The sequence below is a fragment of the Hippichthys cyanospilos genome, chromosome 18 (assembly GCF_059441005.1).
Source record: "Hippichthys cyanospilos isolate Australia breed blue-spotted pipefish chromosome 18, RoL_Hcya_1.0, whole genome shotgun sequence".
NCBI classification, from domain to species: domain Eukaryota; kingdom Metazoa; phylum Chordata; class Actinopteri; order Syngnathiformes; family Syngnathidae; genus Hippichthys; species Hippichthys cyanospilos.
The window spans coordinates 11,715,332-11,729,651 of record NC_142386.1 but is presented as its reverse complement, the minus strand read 5'-3'; the positions used below and the strand labels follow the sequence as shown (position 1 = coordinate 11,729,651).

At 44.0% G+C, this 14,320-nt stretch overlaps 2 protein-coding genes across 2 annotated transcripts; both read left to right on the top strand.

Annotated features, from left to right (window-relative positions):
- The first annotated feature begins 1,232 nt into the window (after positions 1 to 1,232).
- LOC148408989 (solute carrier family 13 member 2-like) lies at positions 1,233 to 9,126 on the top strand. The gene is made up of 12 exons (XM_088440911.1): positions 1,233 to 1,359; positions 2,427 to 2,555; positions 3,024 to 3,160; positions 3,247 to 3,494; positions 5,052 to 5,229; positions 5,306 to 5,428; positions 5,563 to 5,766; positions 6,135 to 6,235; positions 6,307 to 6,422; positions 8,105 to 8,266; positions 8,506 to 8,643; positions 8,711 to 9,126. Exons 1-12 carry the CDS (start codon positions 1,258 to 1,260, stop codon positions 8,834 to 8,836), a joined length of 1,764 nt encoding a protein of 587 aa, XP_088297037.1. The 5' UTR covers positions 1,233 to 1,257; the 3' UTR covers positions 8,837 to 9,126.
- A 2,386-nt stretch (positions 9,127 to 11,512) lies between these two features.
- On the top strand, positions 11,513 to 13,699 carry LOC148408988 (beta-crystallin A1-like). The gene is made up of 5 exons (XM_088440839.1): positions 11,513 to 11,652; positions 11,756 to 11,874; positions 12,722 to 12,863; positions 12,937 to 13,079; positions 13,326 to 13,699. Exons 1-5 carry the CDS (start codon positions 11,614 to 11,616, stop codon positions 13,471 to 13,473), a joined length of 591 nt encoding a protein of 196 aa, XP_088296965.1. The 5' UTR covers positions 11,513 to 11,613; the 3' UTR covers positions 13,474 to 13,699.
- The last annotated feature ends 621 nt before the right edge of the window (positions 13,700 to 14,320 follow it).

The window sequence follows — 14,320 nt, the reverse complement described above, 5'->3', positions numbered from 1 at the left end:
TGTCGTGACGTTTCGCATTGAAATGTGGAGTGTTTAAAAAACACACACACACTATTGATCCTGAGAGCAAATAAAAGAGCAGACTCTGACCTTGATCATTCGCAACTCGACATTCACAAACACATCAAAAACAACCACTGTATGTGTGTTCCTCTGAATGCTGGTGTATTCGTGTGTGTGTGTTTCTATTAGCAATAAAATGTAAATGTAATAAACATACATTGCCGAGTAACGTGCTACTGTTACCATGACAATAATAAAGCTGCTTTTCCTGCTGATGCTGCAGATGCTGCTGCTGATGATGTAGGTGGTGATGATGATGACGATGAGCAGGTGGGGATAATGAATGATTACGCCATAGCAGGTTATGGCGATTATGGCGTAGCGATACTAATGATGATTATTTAGGTGGTGATGATGGTGTTCATGATGATTGTTGTCACCATATTTTATGCATGTATTTGTGTGACTGTGGTCTGTCTGAAGGTCTGGTGAGGGTGGTAGGGTACCTGCACACAGTGTCACTTTGTTGATCCTGATGGATCTTACTTGTATTGCACCCAACTTATTCAGGCTTGTATGTCATTTTGTATTACTTCTATTTTAATCTAAGTTCAAAATAAATTTGAAATAAACAGTCAATACATTTTCTGGAAAATCTGAGTAAAAGTGTTATGATTGTGATGATGCTTGTATTTATGGCAAGGAGTTCTTTTTTTCTGCTTTTTCTTTGGAAAACTCTCTTACAAGGTAATGCTGTGACTTTGGGGCATTAAAACAATGGAGAATGCCAAAATATAGATACTGTATATGCATTAAATATGAAGCTGACTTGTTGCAGAAAAACAAGATCAATCTCCCATTAAATTGACATTAATGGTGAGTTTAAATTCTATGGGCACTTTATATGGATGCGTTGAAGCTGTATATTTTTTGAAGGAATGTTTTCCCCCACCCCAAGGCCACGGTAAAAAGGTGATAAAACGGTGGGGACCATCGGTATAGCAAACCTGTGCTCCATTGTCATGTCCGCTACATTTGTTTTCTCGCATGCGTTGTTGATGCCCTCCACTCTGCTGTGGCGTTCTTTTGTGTCTGGCATATCCCATGACAATATTGAGGCGTGGATCCAATAAATTGTGCGGTCAGCAGTTAATGTTTGATAAGGGTTGTAAGGTATAAAAACACTCAGCCTGCTTCCTCCTTAACTTCTTCTTGGTTGTGTTCTTGGTCTTCTTGACCTTGTTGAGGAACATAATGGGGCACACCATCAGGTGGCTTTGGAACCACCGCAATTTCCTGATCACTTTGGGGGTTCCCGTGGCGCTGCTTCCACTTCCCCTCATCAGTCAAACTTCGGTGAGCCATGCACATTTTGTCAGCTGCTTTCACATGAACATTATTTGCAAGCGACCAGGCTGAAGCTAAAATGCATATGCTGCATGTATGACATGATGATGATGATTTGAGATTTGGTTGGCCTTAGTGGAGGTCAGCATTTTAAGCAGGCATGAATTATTGAATGAGGGAACAAAAGTCATCCTGTAATTTCATGCTGTTGATTGGATTTCACATCACACAGACAAAAACTTCTTTCTCATCGTATTATAGCTTTCAGGTAGCTAACAACCAACACACAAGAAATGGACAGATGAAATCAAATCAAGTTTATTTGTATAGCCTTGAATCACCAAAGTCTCAAAGGGCTTCACAGGTGAAAAGAAGTCATGCCAAGACTTCTTTTGCAAAAAAGAAGTCGTACAGAATTCTTTTCATTATAAGTACACAATAGCATCCCCTGATCAATGCTCCCAGAAGAGAAGGAAAAACACAAAAACCCCAACTGGGGAAAATCAGAAACATTCAAGAGAGACCACAGGAGGGAGGGGCCCCATTCCAGGCTAAACAGGTTGAAGTGGATGCTGCGTGTACTGGATACAAACAAATACAGATACAGATAAACACATTGTGCCATATTGGGCAGGAATCACCCAGTGCATGAAATAACAAGTTTATTTTTAATCCAGAAATTTGGTAGGCGTTAGCCTTGAAAATCACTTAAAATCACTTATCATTTTGTTGAATCGGTCTTTAAAATATTATATATGACTTTTAATCTCATAGTCAACTGCTAAAACGTAAGAACCTTTCTGCAATGTTTGATTTAGTTGAATACTGTTCACTTGTACTGTATATTGATAGCATACAAACACAAATGCCAAGAAAACAGGAAAGAGTGGGTTCATCAACATGGTGTGTTAGTTTAAAATTTTCCTTCAAAATATGTGTCCATTTATAACGTGATTGTGTTTATTTCGGGTCAAAAGTCACCAAGTGTAGAAAGACCTCCTGTATAATGGCCTTGAAGCTTCAGTTTTGTGTGTATGTGTGTGTGAGCGCGTGTGTGCGCATGTTTGTCAACACAGGAAGCACGGTGCGGCTACGCCATCCTGTTGATGGCAGTCTACTGGTGCAGCGAGTGTTTACCCCTGGCGGTGACAGCCTTGTTGCCATTGGTGCTGTTCCCCATGATGGGCATCATGGAGGCATCGCAGGTAATCAGCATACGAATGTCTTCACCTGCATGAAGCTGAAAGAGACGAGATAGAAATAAAGTACTCCTTGGATCGGGCATGGCCAGGTTGTGTTCGTACATGAAGGGGAACGGAAAGCAGTTGCTTCTCCCAAAAAGAGTTAAGAGCTTAGTAGAGTAATTGAAAGACATTTTGATAGTACTGATATGATGTGGTGGTTCATTTGATGATGTTATGAGATAGCCGGTGCCATGGTTTTATGATAACTGGGAAGCATCAGGCGATATAATTGAAAGCCATAAGGCAAGTAGTTGCCAGGTCACGTTTGTCAGTTGTCCCCAAGACAAGCGTGACTTGACTTTAATGTCGTGATAGAAGTGCCTGATCACATGTATGCCCTGAAGAAGGAAGGTGACACAGTTTATTGACATCTAGAATATCAGCTAACAAGAAGCCGAGTCAAATCTTCCAAAATGTATTGCATTGCAGGTGAGCAACGAGTACTTGAAGGACACCATCATGCTGTTCATCGGTGGGCTTCTAGTGGCCATCGCTGTGGAGCAGTGGAACCTCCACAAGCGCATCGCTCTTCGAGTTCTGTTGATGGTGGGCCTGCGTCCAGCGCTGTAAGGTTTTCCTATGAACTGGCTCTCTGCTTTCCTTGGGGTCAGAAAAAAATGAAATCTGACCACAGACCATATGTGATTCTCAGGCTGATGATGGGTTTTATGATGGTGTCATCCTTCCTGTCCATGTGGATCAGTAACACAGCTACCACAGCCATGATGCTGCCCATCGCGCACGCAGTCCTGCTGCAGGTGAAGGCCGCGCATGCTGGCCAGACTGGCACTGATACCAACGACCTCAGGGACTCTCCCGCCTTGGACATGGAAACCTTTCCACCAAAACAGGAAGTGATGGGGGACAAACGTCTAAATTCTATTCCTGAGAACACCACTAGTAAGTAGACGGCCGTGTCCTGAAGTCTGAGTGCTTGGTGGGTTTTGTTTTCATGAGGAATGGTGGTCTGGGTTGACCTTTGTTGACCAGAAATATAGGCCTTTCCTATTATTTATAACACAATAAATGGGCCTGGTGGTGCAGTCCTTCTGGTCAACCTCTTACATTGAGTCTGTGTTCCATGACTCCATTGTCAAGGCGGATGATAGTTATTGTGGCCGTAAGGTGGTTGGTGCCTGTTGTATCGGGCCTTTTACACCTGTGGGTCTCTGGAGACAACTGACAGGTACTGACTGGCCAGCAGAGTGGGGCGCCGGCAGTCGAAATCAGGGAGGTAGTCAAGAAATTCCTCAGTGGAAAGGCTACTGGGGTAGATGGGATCTGCTTGGAATTCCTAAAGGCTCTGGATTTTGTAGGGCTGCCCTGGATGACACACCCCTACAACATTGTAGGGACGTCGGAGACAGTGCCTCTGATATGGGCTGTCTGGTCGCTGTACCTCGGATGTCAGAGATTGGTCTGCATTGCCAGCAATTGGGTAGGACTCCAGATGGCTGCTCTTTGTCACAGATTCTGTTCATTACATTTATGGACAGAATTTCTAAGCAAAGCCGAGGCATTTTGGGGGTCCAGTTTGGGGGTTTCAGCATTGCAACTCTGTGTGAGGATGTTGAGGTGCTGTTGGTTTCTTCAGGCCGTGATCTCCAACTCTCACTGGAGTGGTTCTCAGCCGAGTGTGAAGTGGCTAGAATGAAGATCATAACCTCCAAATCTGAGACCATAATCCTCAGTCGAAAAAGGATGGTGTGCCGCCGGGTCGGGAATCGGGTTCCCCCCCCAAGTGGAGGAGTTCAAGTATCTTGGAGTGTGGTTCACGAGTGAGGGTAGGATCGAACAGAGGATCGACAGGGGGATCAGTGGAGCATCTGTTGTGATTCAGAACCTGTATCGGTCAGTCATGGTAAAGAAGGCCCCAAGGCAAAGTTCTCAATTTAGCAGTCGCTCCACGCTTCTGCCCTTACCTATGGTCACAAACTGTGGGTCATGACCGAAAGAACGAGATCCCGGATACAAGAGGTTAAAATGAGTTTTCTCCATTGGATCTGGGCTCTCCCTTAGAGAGTGTATACGTACTGGATGCCCTGGTGAGCTGTTCTGGGCTTGTCCCACTGAGACAAGACCCCGGGGACAACCTAGGACATGCTGGAGAGACCATGTCTCTTAGCAGGCCAGGGAAAGCTTGGAGATCCTCCCGGATGAGCTGGACGAAGTGGCCGGGGAGAGCAAATAAAACAAGACCAGCGTCTCAAGGTTCAAATGATCTAATGTTGATGTTTAGTTAGACATTTTTAAGCGCGCGTGTTTGAGTGACAAATTGATTTGAAATCGCACGGTAACATCCTGCTTAATTGCTGTAACTCATCAAGCCAAAAAAAGTAAACAATATGACATTTCCCTTCAAGTCAATGCCAGTAAATAACCTTTCTGCTCCAAATCTCCAAACAGTATCTTTCTATGAGGTACAAAGAAAACTAAAGAGTTTATTTGGGTGGTCAGATGACACAGATGCAGAGACAGAAGAGTGGCAGGACTCCGGCATGACGCAGGAAGAGGACAGCTTTGAGCGTCTTTCCAAAGGCATAAGTCTTTGCGTCTGCTACTCAGCCAGCATCGGAGGGACCGCCACACTCACTGGGACCACACCCAACCTCATCCTAAAGGGACAGGTTGACAAGTAGGACCTAACATACACGTAAAACCTCTATCTTCTTCTGCTTGTTTTTGTGGCTCACATGCTGATTTGTGCGCAGACTCTTTCCGGAGAACAAGGACATCATCAACTTTTCCAGCTGGTTTGGCTTTGCCTTTCCAAACATGGTTCTCATGCTGCTGCTCTCTTGGCTGTGGCTGCAGTTTATGTTCCTTGGATTCAAGTAAACAACACACAGCACATATGCTCTCACGCCCTATCTTCATCTGATCCCTAGTTGGTCTTCCTCTGATCTTCAGGTGTTCTGCGATTCTAATAAGTTCTCCACTGGTTTTTTGCATGTTTTTAATGGCGCAGCTTTCGCCGGACGTTTGCCTGTGGCTCGGCAAGGACTCAAGGAGCATACACCATCATAAAGGACGAGTACAAGAAGTTGGGTGCCATAAAGTTTGCAGAGGCGGCGGTGCTGTGCATCTTCATCCTGTTGGTGGTGCTGTGGTTTACCCGAGACCCCGGCTTCATTGATGGATGGGCCACAATTCTCTTTAACAAGAAAGGCCCGTGAGTAGACACTAGAGACTTATTCTAGTGGACTTTTTCTGCTATTTATTTGCAGGCATTTTTCTTACCTTCACTAGTCCAGCTACATGTGCAGTACGTTGGTGTCCAATCAGATCTCAGCTTCTATGTATTACCCTGTCAATCTGACCTTCCTATGGCTTTTGCAGTGAATAGTGCTATAATCACAATAAATCTGTTTCTTTTACCAAACACAGGTCAAAATTGTTCTCATGCATGACGTTGTTTTTCTGTCTGGATGGTTGTCAAATCGAAGTGGCCCAATGCAGAGAGATGGCAACGCTGAGAGGAAAAGCTGAATCTTTGACAAATGCTACGTGTACCTAATGAGTACCCTGTTTATGTTCCAGCTTTGTGTCTGATGGAACCATCGCCATCTTTATGTCCACGCTCTTCTTCATCATTCCTTCGCGGCTGCCAAGCTGTGCAGGCTACGGTGGCAACAACGCAGGTGACCATCACTCTTCGATGGCGCATGTGACAAGGCGGCTGATCCTCCAAAAACCTTGTGGCTGGTTGCAGGTGCAAAATTGAAGGGTCCTACCACACTGCTCACCTGGCAGGCGGTCCATGAGCACATGCCCTGGAACATTGTGCTGCTCCTTGGGGGAGGCTACGCACTGGCCGCAGGAAGTGAGGTAAACACTTCTTCTTTGTTTTCACTCCTTTATGCCTGGCTCTGAGCCGAGGCGGACACATTTTGCTTCTGCTCCTTCCCACCCTTATTTGATTCCTTTGCTGCATTTTGTCCTGTGTTGTCTTTTGTCCTAGTTATTATTTTAGCCTATTGCAGCATTCTTCCTGGAAATCTAACAGTGGAAATGGTCAGCTGGGCTCTTGAATTAATTGACTTTTTGTTTTATTTTTCCAATTGGAAGAGTGGGCAGAGGGAGAGCCTTCTTACCCCTCTTGGACATTTGCCACCGGATACGCCACGGAACCATGAAACAAGTGGAGGGTAGTGTGTCTGTCGATCTTCCGCAGAATGGATGTGGAATCCACTATTTGGATTACATTATTGCAATTCAAATAACAGGGATCATCCTTATTGGAGCTGACAGATTTCTGCCACGGCTGAAGATTTTTTTTTTCTCTCCTCTCTTACCCTTGTACTTTTATTTCTTGTTAAAGATCTGGCCTATGTGCTCCAACTGAACTTTTCATCTTGTCTTCCTTGTTAAATTTTGCCTCTGTATCTTTCTTGGATGGTCAGGCCAGTTAAAAGAAGCCTTATAATCAAAAGTCAACTTTTTGGGGCTATAACCATGTTATAATGTTGATGCCTCACACTTAAACAGCCCTAGGGTAGCATTTTCCTTCATTGACGCATTTCTAAACATCTCTTTCTTAATCTGTACTCTCACATCAGCCCCGCCCAGGCAGATAAATATGACTTGAAGAAAACTCATGATGGCAGAAGCACCTCCCCTACATCGTGCAAACCATGTCTTTTAGGTTCATTTTGATTCTGAAGTTGAGGAGAAGAGATTTTGCACCGAATCAGCCAAGTAAAGCTCAGCATCTCATTTATTAGTTGAAACACTTTACTGTTGAAATTGCCAAAGCGACGAAAACATGTGTTTGACAGCATGCCACCTACTGGCTTCGGGCAGTAGGCGGGGGACACCCTGAACTGGTTGCCAGCCAATTGCAGGGCACACAGAGACAAACGATCAATCATGCACCCAATCACACTTAAGGACAGTTTAGTAATTCACCTGTCATGCATGTTTTTGGGGAGTGGGAGGAAGCCGGATTGCCTGGAGAGAACCTACGCAGGCTCGAGGAGAACATGCCAACTCCAGACAGGAAGGCCAGAGCCAGGTGGATTTGAACCGAGACCTTTGAGCTGTGAGGCTGACGTGCTATTCACTGCGCCACTGAGCCGCCCATTACTGGCTTCTTATGGGGACTAATTTGACAAAAGGAACAGGTGTCAGTGAGAGCGATGTATTGAAGCTTTTATTGCATTTTAATGTCAATAAAATGCATGCTTGAAATAGTTTCTATCACATGATGGATGGATGGATGGATGGATGGATGGATGGATGGATGGATGGATGGATGGATGGATGGATGGATTGTGGCCGACTGGCATTGAACGACCATGAAGGAGATGAAGCAGCCACATTTAAAAGGTGTGACCTCTATAAACAAGGCATTTTACTTCCTGGTTAGACATATTGGTAGCGTAAAACACATTTAAAAAGAAATTTAAAAAGTTAAATGATGATGTCATGAGCTGTCAGGTGATGATTTAAATAACATCAGAGGGGTGTCAGGCGACTGGATTTGATCTAATCCCACTTTTTTGCTCCAGATTTCAGGTTTGTCAACCTGGCTGGGCGAAAGTTTGTCACCGCTAGAGAACATCCCTGCCTTCGCCATCTCGTTCATTCTGTGCCTCCTGGTGGCCATGTTCACAGAATGCTCCAGCAACACAGCCACCACAACACTCTTCCTGCCCGTTCTGGCATCCATGGTGAGTCAAGCCCCTCGCCTGACTTGACTGCGGGTGTACTTGAAGGGGTAGTTGGCAGTTTGAAAACCATTCGCAAAGTTGGAAGCACCAGTTGACATACTGTATCTCTGACCAAATCTGGTTTACGAATCTACAAATGGCATGCCATGCTAAAAACTGTAATGAAACCTTACATTTGTTAGGTGTCTAAACTAAGAGACGTTAAAGCTGGAAGCGGTTGTTTTTTGTGTGCCCCCCAGGCAGTCAACATCAAGCTCCATCCCCTTTACGTGATGCTTCCCTGCACCATCGCAGCCTCGCTGGCCTTCATGTTGCCGGTGGCCACGCCCCCCAACGCCATCGCTTTCTCCTTCGGGAACCTCAAAGTCATGGACATGGTGAGAAGCCCCTTGGCAAGCAACCGGATGAGTCTTCCGCTGGCTGTTGACACCTTGTTTGCTGCAGGTCAAAGCCGGCTTCATGCTGAACGTCATCGGGATCCTTACCGTCAATTTGGGCATCAACACGTGGGGTTATGTCATGTTTGACATGGACACCTTCCCCGCCTGGGCCAACATCTCACAACCCTAACTTGAAATCTACACAGGAGAACAGCCGCAAAGACAATGGGGTTGCATAAAGATTGCACATCATATTTTGACTGACCAGGCCTGTTTGTCAAATCATGCCTGGCAACAGGCACCTACCTCACATGGTGCCCAAAGAGCTTTTATTTCACTTTTATTTAACTGACAAAGATTGTCTGTGTACTTATTAACTTGATCGACTTTTACCACATTTTTATATACCTTTAGTTTCAATGCCGTCTTCAGGAGATTATATTCTAAATTTTGGGTAGGCCATAGGTTTCATATGATATTCGTTATGTATTACAGAGTCCTTAAAAAATAGGTTATGAAGTTAACAAACAATTAAAAACAAACTTTGCTTCAGATAATTTCACTGATTTTTTTTTTTTACTTTTATAAATACATTTTCTTTTGTATTTCTCTGACATCTATAAAGAAGAACTGTGAATGTAATATTCCATTGCGTACAGAAATAGAAGACCAAGTTTGCCAAAATGAGATTAAATATTATATGACAAGACATTTTTTATGGCTTCTTTTATTTCATTTGATGTCATCGTCGTCCAAACTTGCTCAAATGCTATAAAATATCACATGTGCACACACCCAAAAAGGACTAGCATTGTTGTGGTAACAAATATATAGAAGTGTTTTAACTTGCCATAAACACGCAATAACACAAGGTTTCAAGGTTCAAGGTTTCTTTATTGTCATCACACCTGCACAAGTACAGACCAATGGGATTTCACTGAACAGGCTTGAACCATTATTGACCAACAGTGGAAGTCATGATGGAAGGGCTTCTCGGTACTCACTAAGAAGCACACAGAAGTCTTAGGTGAGAACTCAAAAACATGAGGGATTGGGGAGGAAAGAATAAACAAGACTGGAGCCATTTCCCCAACGCAGGCCTTAGTATAAGCCTGGGAAAAATCTTGCACATGTCACATAGACTTCACCACAAATCTTGAAAAATACATGGAAAAGACTTGGGGGGTAATGACATAACTGTCAGCTATTCCAGTAGCAGCATGAGGATGTTCACTGGTGTTCACTCCAGGCAAGTAATCCTAACTCTGTTTTTTTTCCTTCTCTTTTATTCTCACTTTATTTTACAATTTTTTTTTAGAGTATTTATTTATTATGCTTGATCATTTATTTTGTATTTTAGTAACTGTACAGCACTTTGGTCAGCCATTTGAGGTTGTTTTTTAAATGTGCTTTATGAATAAACTTGAACTTGACTCCACGCTGACTTTGTGTCAGTGTCTCCTGAGGTTTGATTGCAGCCACCTGTTATCGTCAACTCCAAATTCTTGGTTTGAGCACATTCTACTTTCCTGCTTCCCGGTTCTCAACCCAAAACACACTTGCAACTGAGCTCACTCACTCATCGCTTGAGTCTGAGTGTTGATTGCTCCTCCTACTTAATCCAATCGGCAGCAGGTTTTCCAATTCAACCGTGCCCATCTGAAGAGTTTTGTTTATAAATCAGGAACCCATCACCTCCAATGAAGATCCCTATTATCTGGATTCCACTAATGTAAGATCAATAGCATCTTCAACTTGTTCCAGGAATCCATGGTGGATCCAATGGCAAATGTCCCAGAGGGGCAAGAAAGGTCGCCTCTGCCTGCTTTTCTCGTTGAAAAAATTTGATCAGTAAGGTTGAGAGTACAGATGACTAATTCAATTCCATGGTTAGATATTTGGAAGAAAATTACTGTAGGAGGCTAAAATAACAGTTCAGATAGAAGACAGCACAGGATAAAGTCAGCTAAGCAGGAAAATAAAGGGGAAGAGCAGAGCAAAAACCTCCTCAGTCACAAAATTCTGACTGGAATTGTATGCTGGCGTCATTGTTGTTCATAATGTGTGTGAGCAAGCGTGTAGGTGTGTGCATGCGTGTGCGTGCGTGTGCGCGCTTTCCTACAATGTGACACGAGCGCCTCACATAAGCCTGCTGAGTTCGCGTGTCTCTTTGTCATGCCTGAGAAACCCGTGCATCAGCAGAAACATACGCATACAGAACATACATAATATGCATCACACCTGAATTCTATTGTTTGTCGCCCTTACTTCACTGGTGGCACAATGAGTTAAGGAGGTGATCCCCCGCGCCACCTTCACACCCACACATACAGACAGACACACAAACATGCATAAAATGCATTGGCACTCGACTAGTCCAAATCATCATACTGTGTATGCAAATAAGGCTTAGAAGAGGACTGGTTCTGATTCTTGAAAAGCATCCTGTATTTTCAAATCACTTGGTGTCACACACAGGCTATTTGCCATTTAGGAAAGTTGTTCTCAAATAGGGGTACATGAAGACCCTTTAGTGGGTACATGAGGTTTTAATCGGGTTTCTGCAGGTAGTGTTAGGAGTGTGAGTGGGCGTGTGTTCTAAAATCAATGTTTTGTTTGAAGGGATAACAGTGTCTCTTTGTGATTGCGAGAGTGTACATTTGCGTGTGTGTGCTACAGAAACAACATTGTGTTATAAGTGATGCCAGCAAAGTGTGTGTGTGTGTGTGTGTGTGTGTGTGTGTGAGATTGGGTGAGTGTGGTGTTTCCAAAGCAAAGTGCTGACATTGGGCCTTCCCCCACACCCTCGACCCCCGAGTATGGTCTGTGTATATAAGCCCCCATAGGCGGTGCCTGGGCACCCCTGTCAGTGGAAGGCTGCGACACTCAAATCAGCACTTTACTCATAAAAAAGTTGAGTTCCTTAGCACGAACGAGAACATTTGCTGTCTTGCCCACTGGAACAAGATGGCTCTGACTAAGTCCTCACCGACTGGCCCCTGGAAGGTGAGTTGTGCTGATGCTAAAGCTGACACCTGCCCTCAATCACACCATTGACTCCTGGATTGTGTACGTGTATTTGTCTTTGCGTGCGTGCATGCATGAGCAGATGACGGTGTACGACCAGGAGCACTTCCAGGGCAAACGTGTAGAGTTCACAACCAGCTGCCAGAATGTATTGGAGTGTGGCCTGGACAACATTCGCTCCCTGAAGGTGGAGTGTGGCGCGTACGTATGCTCCCTCAATCGCAATCTTGACGGCTTCCTCAAACGTGACTAGCCTCGACTTAGAATCAAGTCTCTCATTGACCAGGTGCATAGAAAAGTTGAAGAAAAATGCAGATGTAATATCGGAGTCTCAATATCCACACAGGCATGGGGAAAACATGTAAACTTCCGCAAGGGAAGGTCGGAGCTGGAAAACAATAATACACTTAAGAAGCTGTCAACCATAGTTTGATTAAAAACTTTGGGTTTAATGACACATTCCTATATTCAAACCTAATGAAGCGGTAGGCATCACAGCCATAATGTCCTTCACAAGGGCAATATATTAGGTAGGAAGCAGGCTGCACCACAGCGATATTACACAATTTTAGATGTGCTACATGACATACAGAAAGGAGCGTTACATTGATTTGAGAAGATTCTGGCATACAGGAAGGTGACATAAGTCTCAAACCTTTACCAACAGAGGCTTCTAACTTACTGTGAAATCCCTGCTCAAGGTTTCTGTGATGTCACAGTTCCATAAATAGCTGAAGACACTACAATCCATGATTCAAACCACAGAGGACAGATTCAAAATTGTATTTAAAGATTCAACTGGCATATACCCACCATCTTTCTAATGACAGCTTTTTTTTTTTTGTCAAGGACTTCCAAAAGTCTCAAGAAAAATGTTTTACTTCTTGCCCCCTGACCTTTAAATATACAAACTGGATTCCATTGGTGAGGAATTCCAGGGCACATTGTGCAATTTTCAGATTAACTTGGCCAAAAATCATATGAAACACACTTGACGTTGACATGAACTAGAATAATAGACTTGTGGTGTGGTGCTTGTGGCTTCCAGGTGGGTGGGCTACGAGCACTCCAGCTTCTGCGGCCAACAGTTTGTCCTGGAGAAAGGTGACTACCCTTGCTTTGAGGCCTACAGTGGCAGCAACTCTTACCGCATTGAGAGAATGATCTCCTTCAGGCCCATCTGCTGTGCTGTAAGATCCCAACAAAAACGCGGCAACCTCACACTATTTGGCTGGTCTTCTACTTGGTCTCCTCCTTCTTCAGAATCACAAAGAAGCTCGCATGACCATCTACGAGATGGAGAACATGATGGGTCGCCAGTTTGATCTGTCCGACGATTACCCTTCCCTGCAGGCCATGGGCTGGTTGAACAATCAGGTTGGATCTATGCACATCCAGAGCGGAGCGTAAGTCCTTCAAACACATACCAACTTGTGTCACCAGTCAGTCTTGACAGGACGGTTTTCACCAACTACTATACTTACGTGTTAACTGTTTTGCTGTATAAATGAGTTGCCACTCCTGATGTAAAAAAAAAAAACAACAACAAAAACTTCTGACAATAATCTGTTTGTCCCTGATAAAAAAAAAAAGTGTTAGATTGTGCTGCTAATATATTGGTTTGCAGGTTAACCCTGTTTGTCTTCTGTTAGGTTTGTGTGTTACCAGTTTCCTGGTTATCGAGGCCAGCAGTACATTGTGGAGTCAGACTGTCGTGGTGGCGAGTACAAGTCCTTCCGGGAGTTTGGCTCTCGCGCTCAGACCCCACAGATCCAGTCCATCAGGAGGATCCAGCACTAGATCCTCCTCCTCAGTTTTCTCTTCAATCTCACCACTGCTGCCGCCATCTCCTCAGGTCCGGACAGTTCCAGCGGAATCCTGGGATGGAATTCGCTGTGGTGCACAGCACTTTTGTATTTTAATATGATGAATGATGTGACACCCTTTTGAACAAGACGCCAACACATCAGCAGTTATTATTCATCATATTTGAATAAAAGAATAAAGACAAGCAAATTCAACACCAGCTTCACCTCTAACCCTTGTCACTTTCCTCACACGCCCTCATTGAATATTTTAATACCACTGAGTTCCAACCTTTTTACAGGCATTTGTACTTTGCTTTTAGGTTGTTCCGCACTGGGTGAAAAACAAACCTCGACTTGAAATTTTATGAGCTGAGAGAGAGCAAATTAAGCAAGAGAGAGAGAGAGAAAGGGAGAGAGAAAGAGTGAGAGTGAGAGAACGAGAGAGAGAGAGAGAGAGAGAGAGAGAGAGAGAGAGAGAGAGAGAGAGAGAGTCTCCATTAACCGTGAAAAACAAGGGATCACTGTATATGTTTAAAACCTCAACGTTTTTTTGGCATTAAGACATGCAGCCTTGGACCAGGATTTATGCACAATGGCATCTCTGCATTAGGGGCCCACCAGATGGCGCTAGTGGAGCACTGTAGGCTCAAAATAATTGTCTTCTCTAGAGCATAATAAACTATAAATAAGATCTTGATCCTGATATTCACGATTGTGACTAGCAATTATGTTACCAAGACAATTTCGTTGTAAACATTTGGTATAATCCAAAAGCTTTGCAAAGCCAAAAACAATTTCTCTAAACTGTAACTCAAATAGGGCCGGCCCGTGAGCATTTG